Here is a 16,618-nt window from a genome sequence, read left to right as displayed (position 1 = left end):
AAATCCCTCTCACAGGATGCTGTTCCCATAAAAAACTTATCTGCTCCTTCCTTCCCACGTGACTGCTGTGCCACTGTGTGGTACTCAGATGTCAAAGTAACGGTGAACTGGCAGACTGTCAAATCTGCTCCTGAGTTTGGGTTCCTTGCAACACCAGATGCTTCCAGTCACCTGGGAAATCACTCTGACAATAGCTACATATCAAGGTCAAGGTCAAAGTGAATTCTCAGCAAATGCTGCAAAAATAGACGTTCTCAGCCATTGTTTAAATAATTTATAATAGCAGGATGTATGCCTACTTGAAAAGTGAGAGGGAAGATTTCAAGTAAATGACATTTTTCTATTATGTCATAGAGGATAAGGAGCTGGGTATCTTCACCCAGAAGGATATGTGTTTGAGTGATAATGATGCAGTCAAATCCCTGAGTTCTGACCTAATGTCGGTCATCCTCTGTCACTGACCAAAACTGAAGTTTCTGACAGATACAGAAGCAACATGTTAACCTACACAGCATATTCCAGCAAGGGATGATTTTTTGTCCAGAAAAAGAGCATGCTGTGTCATCGTTTATTTGAAGCAGATCGAAGGAAGGCATTTGGTACCAACTCTCTGTTGTCTGGGAAGCAGACAGGCTAATGTAATCTCCTGTTTTAAAATTTTGTCCTCAGATGTAGGAAAAGCCAAAGACCTAATCTGTCGCCACAGTGCCACCTCCTGCTGGAGGCTGGAGGCAGGAGGCTTACTAGCTACCTGATAGAGATGATGAGGGAAGTAGCTATGTGGACATCAGGGGCAAAAACACTCCATCACAGGGGAACCAGGATCAGGGTGCTAAAGCAGGAATGTTCCTGGGGTGTGTAAAGAATTGAGGAGACCAGTGTAACTGGGGCAGAGCAGAGTGGTGGAGCAAGGGGAGGTAGAGCATATGAAATCAAAAAAGAGCCAAAGACAGGATCATGTAAGACCTTGGAGATCTCTGTGCCCACTACTTTCTACTCCTGTTGAGACAGAGGGTCACTGGAAGCTGCCATATAGAGGACTGACTAATACCCAAGTGCATTTAAGTATGTTTGCAACCACTAAGCATACAAATCCATGTTTTCAACTGTCCATTTTATGAAATCTAAGTACAGATCAAGTATTTCTAATGAAAATTTGGTGTCTGAATTGTGATGGGCTCTAAGTATAAAGTGCACACTGGATTTTAAAGGTTAACAGGAGTAAAATATCTCATTTGCAATTTTTAAGTTTACTTGCATGTTGAAATGGTAATATTCTGGGTATACTGTGTTAAATAAAATGAAAATTAATTCAATATGTTTCTTTTACTTTCTAATGTGACTACTAGAAAATTTGCAATTGTATTATATGGCTTACATTATACTTCTGCTAGACAGTGCTACTTTGGAATAATTATTGTAAAACTTTAATATGCATAAGAATAACCTAAGGAGCTTCTTACCATGTGATTCACCAATTTACTGCAAGAGAGTCCAAAATAGGTCTAGGGTTGAGCCCACAACCTACTTTTACTTTTTTAAAAAATATATATATATTTTATTGACTTTTTATAGAGAGGAAAGGAGAGGGAGAGAGAGTTAGAAACATCGATCAGCTGCCTCCTGCACACCCCCCACTGGGGATGTGCCTGCAACCAAGGTACATGCCCTTGACCGGAATCGAACCTGGGACCCTTCAGTCTGCAGGCCGACACTCTATCCACTGAGCCAAACCAGTTAGGGCCCATGACCTACTTCTTAAGCAAGCACTCCCAGTGGATGCTGAGCGGTCTGAAGACCCCTGCTCTATAAAGAAAGCCCAGAGTCTTGATTTTGCTAGTTTAAGATAAAGGCCCAAATCTTCATCAGAGAGTCATGGTGGAAATGGCTATACCTCTTCTACAAACCAACAACTACCTACTCTACCATCCTTTGGTCTAGATCCCCAAACCAGTTTCTTGCTTGAATTACCTGTCAGCGATTGCCATGAACTTCAGGTACTGAAATTACTTGCCAGATGGGACTCCAATCAACACTTCTCCCTCCTTCTCATCTGACCCACTACTGTCTACTCCACTGAACCAGCCACTTCCCACAGCAAGGCTCTCTGAGCCCAACCTATTCCATTGCATAAGATATTCACACCTTTAAAAATATATTACAAACACCATTATTTACGTAAAAATGTACTAATTCTAAGCAGCTTTCACTCATATGTCGAGTGTCAAATTTTAAAGTTATTATGACAACTATTAAAGACTAAAACTAGGTTGGTAAAAAATAATCCAGTTCTCACTGGCCATTTGACTTCATCAAAAGTCAAAAAGTCCCAAGCAAATGTAATGTCAGTTCATTTTAATGCATTTTTTCACATCTATTTTATTTTCCTTACTTAATTTTTTCATTACAGAAGACTGTTGTGTAATTACAGGATTTTTTTTTTAATTCAGGTAACATAAGAATTATCCACAATCTTACCATACAGAGATAAAACTTGTATTCCTTCTGGGGTATTTCTTTTTAATTCTTTTTACATGGTTTTGATTTTATTCTACATATAGGCGGGCATACTACTTTTTCCCTCAACATTTTTGGATTCGTCAAACTTTTCTATTTCTTTAAAATATACAGTTCTCTCACCAGGAGCACTGTAAAGACTTCATTTTCATAAGTTTCATATCTTAGTAAAATGCTAGATTTTACTTATTAAAAACCTTACAAACTTAAAATAATTCCTGAATTTTTTTTCTCTGTGGGATCCTATTGTCAGTGGAATAATTTCAGTTATTTTTTTCTATGTAGTTATTAATAGTATTTTGGAAAACTGATTTTTTTAATATATTTTTATTGATTTCAGAGAGGAAGGGAGAGGGAGAGAGATAGAAACATCATTGATGAGAGAGGATTATGGATCAGCCGTTTCCTGCAAGCCCCCCATGGGGATCGAACCTGCGACCCAGGCATGTGCCTTTGACCAGAATCAAACCCAGACCCTTCAGTCTGCAGGCCGATGCTCTTTCCACTGAGCCAAACCGGCACGGGTGGAAAACTGACATTTAAGTGTTTGTTTTTAACATGGAATAGATTTCAAAATAATGTTTTTATTCGTTTTCTTGGACTTTCTAGATATACAATCAACTTGTCTATAAATAATGATATCTTGCTATTTTCAACAGTTATACAACCCTATTTTTATCTCTTGCTTCATTCACTGAATAAAATTCCAAGAATGATTTCTACTGCCCAGTTTCGGGAAATATTTCCCACAAAACACTCTATGGAAGGTATAGCAGTATACTGTATACTTCAAGAGAATGCATTTAGACCTGGATACCTTAGTTCAAGAGGCCTATAGGAAAATGGAAACATGTTCAAACATGTGGCCATGATGGACGCAAAACCCTTGAACCCACATTAGATCACGAACAGTTGAAAGAATTAGGAATGTTTATCTAGAGAATAGACATTTATTTGAACTTGATGATGCAAGAAATTTCATTAAAACAGGAATTAGACATGTGCTTCCCCTCTCTAAAGAGATGTGCTAAGACCAAACTACATGGAGGCTAAGTTTTAGCCAATGTAAGTAATTTTAATTAAAAAGTAAGTGGAATACCTCAGTAGGAAAGACACTCTCCTACAGGAGAAATTAGGGTCAATAATCCATTATAGAGAAGTTGTGAAATAGATTTGATATGCATCTTATTCCATATTCCATATATCCACAACCACTTTGTTTACTGAAATTCACTTAAATAAAAATAGAAGTAGTACTGTTGACCCTTGAACAAAGGGGGTAGGGGCATCAACCCACTCACAGTTGAAAATCCATGTATAATGTTTGGCTCCCCCAAAACTTAAGCTGTCCCTCAGTATCTATAGGAGATTGGTTTCAGGAACTCCCTTGGACACCAAAATCTGTGCATGCTCAAGTGTTCCATATAAAATGGGCTAAATCAATGCATACTGTTAGCCCTCTGCATCCATGGGTTCCAAACCATGAATGGAAAACAATACAGGTATTTATGGAAAAAATCCACATATAAGTGAATCCACACAGCTCAAACCAGTATTGTTTAAGGGTCAACTGTATATCAAAAGCATCTAATTATTTTTAGACTAACTTTTTAGTAAGCACACCCTAAAATTTAAATAGATAAAATAAATTTATATGACTAAAAATGGAATAATACTTTCTCCAACCATTTCTTACACCTGCAGCTTTGATCAATCAACAAATATTCATTAAGAAAAGCAAAAACATAAATATACTTAGAAAACTATCACCATGAAAAATGTTCTAATCATTTTTACTCTATTGCAAAAGAACATTGATATTTAAACATTAATTAAATATCCAAACAGATACTTCTCTCTAAGAATATCTTACCTAATAAAAGAGAAACATGCAAATTAACCATCACTCCGCTACACCCACAGCCAATCAGAGTATGCAAATTAGCCCAACAAAGATGGAGGTTAATTTGCATATGCAGGCTCAGAGCGGAGTGAAGCCTGCTATGAGGAGAAGGGGGGTGGTGGAGGGAGCTACTGTAGTGGTGCTTCAGACAGAAGAGAGGAGGTGCTGGCTCCCAGGCAGCCAGGGAGTGGGGACTTGCTGGCTCCTGGGAGGCTGGGAGTGAAGCCAGGGGAAGGAAGGCCTATTCTTGCACGAATATCATGCAACGGGCCTCTAGTATATTTATAAAAGCCTAAGCGACCGTCTGACCATCTGACTGGTAGCTATGAAGCCCAACGACCATCAGGGGGCAGATGCTCCAACCAGTAGCTATGACGCAGGGGCAGACGTTCAACGCAGGAGCTGCTGAGCTGCGGTGACTTGGCAGCAGTGGTTCTCAGGTGACGCACCCAGAACCAGAAAGGAGGGAGCCCAATTCTGGGGTGCATCACCCAAGAACTGCCCTCTCACAATACAGGACCCCTCAGGGGATGTTAGAGAGCTGATTTCTGCCTGATCCCTGCAAGCAAGGCTAAGGGACCCTACTGGTACATGAATCCATGCACCGAGCCTCTAGTATACAATATAAGATTCATACTTCTCATTCCCAACAAAGAATTCTCTTTAGGAAATAGGTAATGAACGCTGTTAACTGGTTTACGTCTCTCTCATTCAAGATTAATATTAAGCCTGTATTTTCTTACATTCCCAAAATATCCTTGGGCAGCCTTTGTCCAACCACTCTTAAAACCAAATGACAGCAAAAATGCTTATAAGATAGACACTTACTGAAAAGTGATTATACCTTACTTGTCCTTATCTTGAGAGATTTAAATATAATTATAAGCATTTTATTTAAATAATCTCGCTGCAATTTACATGATTACTGTTACTCTTAATCAACTGGTGTCATATGAATAATTTATCCAAAAAGTACAGAATTATAACATATTTTATAGAGAAGATAAGGCATAATTCTTACGTGCCAGTCTTAATGTACTGGTGACAGTTGGTGATTCGATGAAACATCTGATCTCAGAAAGATCAGCAAAGAAAAAAACTGAGTGGCTGGCAGGATGGTGAGTTCATGACAGAAACATGAAACCCTGTTCCTCACTGGACATTTTGGAGCATTCTCTTCTCTTCAGACACAAAGCAATATTCTAGAACTGTGGATTGATAGGAAATGTAAAATACAAAGCAAAGCTCTTTTCTGAAAAACAAAACCCAGAATGAATAAGTCATGGAAATCCTTTACCTTCCTTGACAGCCTGATGCCCCGGGTGCTGAAAGATGGCCCAGAGAAGAATGACATCTATTGTTCAGGAAGGTTTATGGGTGGGATCAGCCTGTCCCACTGAGTAGATTGTGCATTTGGCTTGTGAGCAAAAGTTGACCTGTCTCCCCAGAGAAGCAAACCAGAACAACCAGCGAAGAGGCCATGGAAGCTAATGTCCAGCTTATGAGAGTCATCCAGGAAATGCGGGCAGAGATCAATAAGCTGGAGAAAGAGAATCAAGCCCTCCGGATGAAACTGACCTCAAGCAATCAGAGAACCCCGGGCTCAGGGGGACATTTGGGAGATGAAAGGGAAGAGGAAGTCACAGACGTGGGTAACCTAGTAAAAGTGCCTGGACAATCTCCAGCAACACTTCACAATGTTGTTTCCACTAATTCAGAACCAGATGCGCAACACCAAGGTAAAGAAAGTCATAGCTCTTCTGGGCTATGCCCATCTTTGCAAATATCTCCTAAACAGTAGGTTTATTGTGCTTCTCAAATAACTGCATAATTTGGTGTTTACAGTGGCAAGTTTCATCCTTTTTCTACTGATAGATGAACTTTGAATTCCGAAGCAAACGTTTCTTTAGCATCTTTAAGCAACATATTTTGGCAACATTAAAACTATTTTCATATATTCCTGGAAAGATAAGAATGACAGGTTGGTGAGGATCAGTCATGTTAAAAACAATCTGTTCTTTTACTTCAAGCATTTAAATGCTACATAATAGAACATTGAGTGGGTATATGTCAAGAAGCATGCTCACTTACTAAGCTTGAATGCTATTGCACAACAGTTAAATGTATGAATAACAGTCAGACAAATATGGTTACCAATGATTGGTCACTCACTGGCCACCTGACTCATCTTTAATCTTCATTTTCTTCATTTGAAAATGTTATAGTACTAATAAATCAACAAACAAGTGTTGGCATGAATGTGGAGGAAAAGAAACCCTTGTGCACTGTTGATAGTGATGAAAATTGGTACAGTCACTGTGGAAGACAATATGGAGTTTCCTCAAAACATTTTTTAAAAACTATCTTATATCCCAGCAATTATACTTCTGAGAACATATCATAAAAAAACTGAAACTCTAATTCGAAAAGATATATATGTACCCTATGTTCATTGCAGTGATATTTACAGTAGCCAAGATATTGAAGCAACCCAAGTGCACATCAATAGATGAGTGGATAAAAAAGCTGTGGTACATATTTACAATGAAATATTACTTGGCCATAAAAATAATGAAGTCTTACCATTTGCAAAAACATGGATGGACCTAGAAGGTATTATGCTCAGTGAAATAAGTCAGAAAGAGAAAGACAAATACCCTATGATTTTACTTATATGTGGAATCTAAAGAACAAAATAAATGAATAACCAAAATAGAAACAGACTTATAAATACAGAGAACAGACTGATGGTTGCCAGAAGGGAAGAGGGTTGGGAGGCTGGGTGAAAAAGGTGAAGGGATTAAGAAGTGTAAATAGGTAATTACAAAATACAGTAGTCACATGGAAGTAAAGTACAGCACAAAGAATATAGTCAATAATATCTTAATAACTATTTATGGTGACAGGTAAGCATTGAATTATCAGGGGGATCACTTCATAAATTATATAATTGTCTAATCACCGTGCTGTACACCTGAAACTCATACAAAATAATATTAAATGTCAACTATAATTTAAAAATAAAATAAGAAAATGGTATAGTACCTGTCTCACATGGTTGTGAGGATTAACTGCAATAATAGACCACGTGCTTATTATAGCACCTGGCAAACACACAATAAATAGCAGATATTGTTGCTTATCCATGTTTTACAAAGAACCTTACTGTCCTATATAAGTGTATGTTATACATAATTCAACCTACTATACAAGTTGAAGACTTCAAGATGCAGGGTCAATACCTAAAATATTCTAAAAATAAAATCTCTCATCTTTTACTGGGAATAATTTTGACTGTGAAGACTATACATGAAGTCAGAAATCAGCAGAGCAATACATCCTACATTTAAATTGCCTGCACACAGAATATTCAAATAAAATTGATATGCATAATTAAATATTCAATGCTCTCTTAATGCCATCTGCCAAAGGCTTCAGGCAATGCCATTTAGAACAACTTGGCAATGAGACATGCCATATTTACCAGCTGCTTTTCTCTGCTAGAGAAGTCTCTCTCTAGGATGAGGCCCTGTATTTCAAAGCTGGAAAGATTCCAATCAGGGTCTTCTCCCTTTTTGTCAAGTACATCTCTGGATCTGAGTAGTTCTGTCTGGTGGTTATTTGATAAAATTAAAATCATAACCTGTAAGGAGGTTTGAACTTCTCCTGGTATAAAAAAAAAAAAAAAAGGACATTTGTAATATGTACTTACTCCAGGGCTTCGTAACCTCTGCATTCTTGACATTTTGGGCTGAGTAGCTCTGTAGTGTAGGATACTGTGGGATGTTCAGCAACTTTCCTGGCTTCCAAGCACTGGCTGCCAGTAGCGCCTGCCTCCCCTCTCCAGTCCTGAGCAACAAAAATGCCTTCAGACATCCCAAAACTTCCTCCAGTTGGAAACCACTTGCCCTGCTCCAAGGTGAACAACACTCCTGCAAACCTATTTTCTATGATGCTTATCCTGATAAGAAAGTAAGCTGGGTGTTTATGTATCTTGCACTATTCTAAAACAAGGATTATACTTTTCAAAGAATAGAGCTTGCCATGCCAACATGCTGAGAGGACATTATAATATTAATAAGACAATTGATATCATATGTCAGCATATGGATGGCAACTTCCAATAAGAATATTAGCATTGAGTTTGAAAATGACGGTGAAAAATGTTTGACAAATTTTGGTAACTCTTACCTGTTGCACAAATAAAACACAGAAAGAAATATGATTTAAATTTGTGCTTGGAAGCCCAGTTGAATATTACTTTAAGTGATATGTACCTGTGTTATAGGTGATGTGCTATTACAAAAGTGACACAGTAGAAAGAACATTGGTCTGACCACATAGAATTCCTAATTTTAGTATCCTCATGTAAAAATGAGTGGATCAGAACAGACACTCTCCAAGGCCTATTCCAACTATAAAATTATGTGATTCTATGGATGTAACATGTTTTTATGATCACGCTCCTCATCTGTAAAATAGGGATAGTGGTAGAATCTATCCCACAGACTAGAGGATTAAATGAAAAAGCATAATAATCACCATGAGTTATTTGAATGTGGTTGTCTTAATATCATTAGATAGAAAATATTATTTTACTTGAGTATAAATCATTAGCAGTTTTTAATAAGGTATTTCCAACATTAATCAAAATTCATACTTACAATTGAATCATAGAAATGTGATACTGGAAAGGGACTTTAGAGATCATCCCCTTATTTTACAGTTGTGGATATAAGACCCAGAGAGATCAAGCAACATGGCCAATTCTCTTTTGAAAAGAGAGTAATGTAAACCTATTCTTTGAGAAGGAATAATGTGAAATCATAAATGTGAGTCTCACTTTAAGAAAGGGAACAATTAAAGAAGACCTGGAAGCAAATCACTTGAAACTGAAAATGTCTTCTGTTAGTTCTGTGATTTGTGTAGTGAGACAAAATGAGATTTGATGAGCGGGGAAGTCTATTTCCCATCATTCACCTGAGGACCCAGAGTTATGCTACCTCCCTGGGGCACAGCTGCTTGGTGAAATATATATATATACTAGAGGCCCAGTGCGTGGATTCGTGCACTGGTGGGGTTCCTCAGCGTGGCCTGTGGGGATCGGGCCAAAACTGGCAATCCAATATCCCCTGAGGGATGTAGTAGTGCACGAAGTGGCAGGCGGCTTCGGAGAAGCCCGAGCCCAGGCAGGGCACCATGCCACTCCCGTTCATCCCAGCCCTACTGCACCTGCCACGGCTGCTCACTTGGCTCACTGCTACTCTGCTGCGGTCTCCGCTCACCCATCCAAGGGTGATACCTGTGCACCCATGACCGAGAAGTGGCCACAGGCCCATGCCCAGTCAGTCCCAATGACAGTCCCGATCCCAGTCCCAGTCTGGGTAGGGGAGGGGCGTGCAGGGGGAGTGTCATGGGAGAGGTTCACGCTGCCACAGCTGCGCTCACCAGATGTGAGCCCGGCATCTGATGCCCATTGGTCAGCTGAGCGGTGCTCCTGCTGTGGTAGTGCACTGACCACCAGGGGGCAGCTCCTGCATTGAGCGTCTGCCCCCTGGTGGTCAGTGCGCATCACAGTGACCAATCAAACGGTCAAACAGTCGAATAGTCACTTAGGCTTTTATATATATAGATGAATACAGAGCATAGGCTCAGAATGAATCTTTGTTAAATAATTGTGGAAACACCTGTAATGTGTATAACCCTTTGGTAGGTATGAAATTCAACGAGCACTTTCAGGGATGTTTCTCTCGCCCCTCCTTCCCTGGGCAACCTCACTTTAGGACTATTAGGAAAGAGATAATTTGCTACAAAGAAGATAAAAGAAACTCTCTTTACAGGGAAGCCCCAGCATTGCTGGACCTCTGATTCTCTTCAATCTACTCATATCCTTTACTGCAAAAAAAAAAAACTGCACTTGGCATTGATCTTTAAAATTGTTCTAATGACTCTGTAATTGTGTGTTGAATATATTTTCCATCTTATTGACAAGAAACTAAAGGATACAGACTACTGTGACCCAGGGAGATGAACAAAGAGCCTATTTGCTACTCAGTCAAGCTGGAGTGTATGTAAGGATAAACATAAGTTAACTATCATCAGCATAATTTCCTCTGTTGTGTTTTTTTACCACTTGGTATAAAGAGATTGTCTCATAATCCTTTTAAACAGAAACATTTGTATTTGTCAATAGTCAGAAGCCTGTTCTTACATAATTATGGAAGCTCTATATCATAGCTAAAGAAAGTATTTCAAGATCATTTATGAGCAATATTTGGAGTTAATCACCTCAGATAGATTTGAACTTAAATTTTCCCTGGACTCCGGCCTAAAATTTGATCTTCTGCTCTTCCACACTATAGAAAGCCATGGCAGCCTTCACTTTTTTCAATGGCTATAATAATTTGCTGTCTGTGTTCTGAAGACATGGGCATCAAACATAAATAAAAAAATAATAATGCTTTTGACACTCTCAAAACCTAAACATAAGGCAGAGCTTAGTTACACTTCCATGCTAGTTAATGGCAAAGTGGTGACAAGAAATCATAAAGATTCAACAATAATTTATTACGTGCTCCTGAAAATGAAACCCATCCATGAGGTCGATGTCGTTAGCCTCAAGGGTATAACTAGATGTCTACATAGAGGTTGAATCACAAGCTCTGGGTCAGTTAGCACAGTGCTCGAGCTGAGGTTCAGACAAAACAAGACTCCTGTAAATGCAGTTCTTTTAACCAAGCTGCTTTAATTACAAGGAATGGTTCTAGAAGACTTGATTTACCTCAAGAAAGGAGCTTATGGGAAGACACTTATGGACAGAAATGGAACTGGAAGTCCTCAGAAATGAAGGCCACAAATCTCTCTGTCCCTCTCATCAGCTTTCCAGTTTTTCATGAAAGGCATTTTTGCTTCTTTCCACGTGTCTTCTTTGCTTTCATCTCTCATTCAGCATGCTTCCTTATAATGATTGTCCCAACTCAAGCCAAGACACACAATTATAGGCCAATTAGCAACAGCTTGTTCAATTATTTATGGCCACTCAGGCGATAGGGACTATGGGTGAGTAGAGTCTTCTAGAATCAGGACTGAGAAAGCCATCCAGAATTAGACTCTCTAGAAGATCCATGTTCTTCCCACTTGAAGTTTTAGTATCTCTGTATGTCAAAGTCTTAGTTCAAATGCTGTGTTCCCTGAAAGTTTTAACCTGACTATACTATTTAAAGACCCTGCAGACACCCTCCCTCCTCTGTTTCTATCCCCTTGTCCTCAGCAGCCTCATTTATTTTTATAGAATCTATCTGAATGTTATTGTTTGTTAATTGTCTGTTTGCCACACAAGAGGATAAGCTCTAGGCAGGCAAGAATTCTATGTTGTTTACTACCACATACCTATCTCTTTAAAAAAGTGTCTGGCGCATGGCTGGCACTCAATTCTTTGCAAAATGAATCAGTGAATGGATGTCTCTTATGCAAAAATAAAAAAATAATACTTTTGCTTAGTTTCAATAAAGTACTAGCAACATAATTTTCCATTTCCAGGCATCATTAAAGGTCGAATTTTTAAGCTTAAATTTTGTGTCTTCTGAACAGACAATATCATGATTGTTAGACGCTATTCCACTTCCTCACCAATCCATTCATTTGCTACAAATCATCCCTGGAAATCTGAGAAAAGACATCCAAATAGTAGAATTCTAGAAGCTCAGGGAATGGTTAAACCACTGACATGTTCTTCAATCAAGAAGCAAGACAATGAAGAAAAAGCATTTGCAGAAGATTCTTTTACCAGCAAGAGTTGCAGCCTCAGAGCCTTTCCCGAGTACGTTCTCAGTGGCAGGTAAGGTCCAATCTTCCCTAAGCTAGTTTTCAGGTGCCTGTTGTGATGGCTACTGAGACATTTTCTCCTGGGTGAGCAAGGTCATATCTAGGGAGGGAAATAAAACCAATAGGCCAGTAGGCCAAAATAGTTTCCAACTTAGGTTGTCATTTCAGAAATCAAAAAGAACACATTTATTTGAGGTCAAATGGCACTCTCTAGAGATGCCTCTGATAAGTGGAAAACAGTCTTCACTTACCAAACATTTTGTGTTAATCCTCACCTGAGGATATTTTTTTATTGATTTTTAGAGAGAGCGGAAGAGAGAGGGAAAGACGGAGAGAAATATCTATGTGAGAGAAATACATTGATTGGTTGCTTCATGCACATGCCCCAACCAGGGCCCAGGCCAGGGAGGAACCTGCAACCAAGATACGTGCCCTTGACTGGAATCGAACCCAGGACCCTTCAGTCTGCAGGCCGACGCTCTATCCACTGAGCCAAACTGGCTAGGGCTCATCAAACATGATTAATGATCATACTCTGAGCTAGGAACTAGCAACATAAGAGTCAGCAAAAATAAAACACTGTGCTTGCAACTTTCATGCAGCAACAAAGCCACATAAGTGAACGGACCCCTATAGTAACAAGTGTCTTGGGGAGAAGATGCAGTTACTCTGAGAGCTGAATGCAGACTTCCTCTCTCAGAGATAAATGTTCTTTTGGAGAAAGATGCTTTAATGGCCTTTTTGTGGCATAAAAAGGGCCCTTTTTGGCATAACCCAAAATGGCTCAGAGACAAAGAGAAAACTAACCTATAATGCAAAATACATGAGTTGGCATTTAGGAGTTCGAAGCAACCTGAGCACTGCAGGGATTGAGAAAATATTGGAGAGACAGGCTGAGAGTTAAAGAGGACAGCTGGCCAGTGGCCCCTTGTAGTAGGGAGAGCCAAGGGCTCTTTCAGAACAAGATTTCCACCATCAAGCTTATTTATCTGTCTACTCTGCTAGAACATGACCTCCCTCCCCCACAATCGGCATTTCTATCTTCCAACCCCCACTTTGGCCCTGAAACTTTAGCAGGTGTCTCTGCACATGTGTCTCCTAAGAGTAGAAGGAGGAAAATAAAGGAAAAAAGGGGGTCTGGGCTCTACCCACCACAGGGGTAGCTGTCAAAAATCCCTTCCTACGTGGGCTTTTTCTTTTTTAACATGATAATCAATAAACATGAAAATACATAAAGTATATATTATGTTAAATGGTGATAAGTACTAAAGAGAAAAATAAACTAATTACAATGAAAAGAGAAGGGTTAGAGGAGTGAGCACTGTTGAAATTTTTACATCATGGCCAGAAAATGCCTCATCATTTGAATAAAGCAGAGAGAGTGTTCTGAGGATTTCAGGCACTGGGCATGGGGAGAACATTCTAGGCTTTGAGAAGACAGAATGCAAGGTAGCTGGGCAAACTCAGGGCTCGTGCATGAGGAAAGGCAAGGAGGCAGGTGACTGCAATGGAGTGAGAAAGAGAAATGAAGGAAAATTATAAGGTGGGCTTCCACTTTCTTCCAATAAGTTCAGATTTATTCCAAGTGATTTGGGGTGCATAGTAATGCTCTTTTCATTAAAAAAAAAAAAAAGATCTTATCAGGAGCCCTGTTTTGAAATGACTATAGAAAAAAAAAATACAGAAATCAAGAAGACCAGGTTTAAGGCTAAAAAAGTAAGGTAGGCAATGAGGTGATCATTTCTTGGCAAGGGGTAAGGGTAGTAACAGTGGGTGTTAGTCTCTGAATATATTTTGAAGGTAGAGCCAATAAGGTTTGTTGACGGAGCAGCTGTGGGATATAAAAATAAGAAATACCTACCCAACTGTTGTGTCTTCAGAGGGAGAAGAAAAGCAAAGATCTGCCCTTGGCCTAAAAATATTATACATACATACATATACACATATATACATATATAGTTGTGGTTACAAAAAGCACAAAATCTTCATTGCAAAAAAATCACAAATTATGAAGTATAAATGCAATATTCAAAGTAAACAGTATAAAAAGGAAAATCTTCCATATTCCCACATATGAACAACCATCATTTAGATTTTAATAGATATCTTTCCAGGCTTATGTCTACATAATCTAAAATTGCACAGAGCCTGTTTTATAATGTTTTATTTTTTGCACTTAAGCCATTATATTCTCACAGACCTACAATGATAACTGAGAAATATAGTAATATCAATTTTCCCATTTCCATGTATATATTTTCTGTGATAGTTTGGGAACCTACCCAATGTTTATGAAATACTTATTTTTCTGAAGCAAAACATTTTCCAACTTCCAAACTGCCAATAAATAAACTACTTGAACACAATCCATTTCTAATTTGGAATCTACTTTAGTTTGGAAGATTGAGCCAATTTTAGGATTGTGTTAAAACAAGAAAGTCAGTAATGAATGAAAATCAACAGCTGGGTTGGCATAAAATCCAGTGGATACAGAAAGAACTGCTGAGTAGGAGTTAAACATGTGTTGCTATTTTTACTCCTTTTTTATTTTGCCTTTTTCTTTCTCAAGGATTAACTAGCAAAGTAACATGTCATGACATTACTCCTCTGGATTTTTTTTGGTAAATTTATTTACTTTATGATAACTTTCAAAAATTTACAGAGATTTATGGAGACCAATTTGTTTGAACTGGCTTTTTGAACAGTCAGGCATCATTCCTCATTTGCTTGTGAGTTTCTCCACTATTATATCAAGGAAGTATTTTATAAAATAATGCCAATGTCAATATTTCTAAGAACAAATGCCCCAAAACTAGAGATAGAATTTTAATCTTTCCTAAATTTTGCCATAGAAATGCAATCTTTTCCTTCTACGTTTAAGAAAAATATCTCAGGCTGTCAAAAAGATTAGGGGGAAGAGTCCATGGAAACAATATTACAAATGCTATTTTATTCATTTTACTGATAGGAGAAACCAGACACATTAAAATAAACATATTCTGTTCTGTTGCTATTAAAAAAATGGTTAAGAAGGCAGACATGCACTCACATAGCTCAAACCCCAACTCCATCATTAAACCAATAACACAGTCTTGGAAAAGTTCCTTGTCTGTCCTATGCCAGTTTACTCCTCTATAAAAAGGGAATCACAATAGCATTTACCTTATTGCTTTTGTGAAAAATAAACGAGACAGTGAAGTAAATACTAAGTAGCAGCAGTTATTATTTTATTGATCTTAATAAATGGAACCACTGGCCTCCCTCCCAAGGGAGGAAGTAGATATATTTCCCTAGTTGCAGGCCACTAAATGTCATTCACTGAATTTATAGCCTTATCTAATAAGGAGATAAAGAGAGAGAGAACAAAATTGGAGAAAAGGCAGTAATAATTTTAAACAATATTCTTTAGACTTATTCCTGGGAGCGGTTTATCCTGGTTTATGTCAAAATTCTACATAGCACTGTTAGAGGGAAAAAGAGAAACGGGCAAAATGAGAAGATAATTGCTCACATAACTCAGGGTTATTATCGTCACTGCTCTCTCCCCTTTATTGTCCAGATGTGGTGGATATTCAGTTACTTCAAAGTCCATAACTGTAGATTGATCTGGATTATAAAATAATTGCCTCAATTTTCTGCTTCCTTTCAACCAAAGAATTTGGCTGGGAAAAAGACCTTTTGCCTAAGACAGCATGGTATTCTTCAACTTTAAACATCAAGTTAATAATTTTCAGGCTTAAGACGCTCTCTCAATAGTTTCAAATTTTAGTTTTATCAACACCCTTCACTATTCTTAATTAAAGAGCCAGTTTCAACATATAATCTTGAATTATTGATGAGCAAATAAACAAAAATCTAATATGATATATTTAAAATGAAGTTTTAACACTGTAGGCACTGGTTGGTGATTTGGAAAAATGCAAAATGTTTTGTATAAAAGCTATTAACAAGTTTTATTTATCTTCCCCTTATTCTGTTTGTTGGTTTGTTTTGTTTTTGTTTTTGTTTTAGGGAAAAGATTAAGGCAGTTAGTTTCCTGTTACCCATGGACATAGCTTCATATTCCAAAAATTCAAGTTCTTTGAAATACTCACCAAATCAGACCACAAATCAGCTAAATACCATTACAGAATAGGATGTGTGAAGTGGTAAAATTTAAGAAACAGTTGATGCCCCCAAGAATTGGGAACACCAACACCTCGCAGGTTCAGTCTCCTGCAAAGAGCTCTGGCAAGATGCCCAGAAGACACACAAAATACTTGGTGTGAGGTCAGTGGACTTGTCAATGGACTTGACCAAGAAATGGAAGCGATTACTTTGTGTTGTTGTTGAATGCTGATGTTGATATGTGTAGCAGCTATTGTAGTCTCTCTA

General features: G+C 38.2%; 1 protein-coding gene across 1 annotated transcript; it reads left to right on the top strand.

The window, feature by feature from the left end:
- Nucleotides 1–5,900: 5,900 nt before the first annotated feature.
- On the top strand, nucleotides 5,901–16,379 carry CCDC195 (coiled-coil domain containing 195; the record flags this gene model as incomplete). Its single annotated transcript, XM_080669507.1, has 3 exons — nucleotides 5,901–6,159; nucleotides 12,011–12,257; nucleotides 16,256–16,379. 3 exons carry the CDS (start codon nucleotides 5,901–5,903, stop codon nucleotides 16,377–16,379), a joined length of 630 nt encoding a protein of 209 aa, XP_080525633.1.
- Nucleotides 16,380–16,618: the final 239 nt, after the last annotated feature.

Source organism: Plecotus auritus, assembly GCF_963455305.1.
Source record: "Plecotus auritus genome assembly, chromosome: 5".
Classification (NCBI taxonomy): domain Eukaryota; kingdom Metazoa; phylum Chordata; class Mammalia; order Chiroptera; family Vespertilionidae; genus Plecotus; species Plecotus auritus.
The sequence above is the reverse complement of the archived record's forward strand: the minus strand, read 5'-3'. Positions and strand labels throughout refer to the sequence as shown.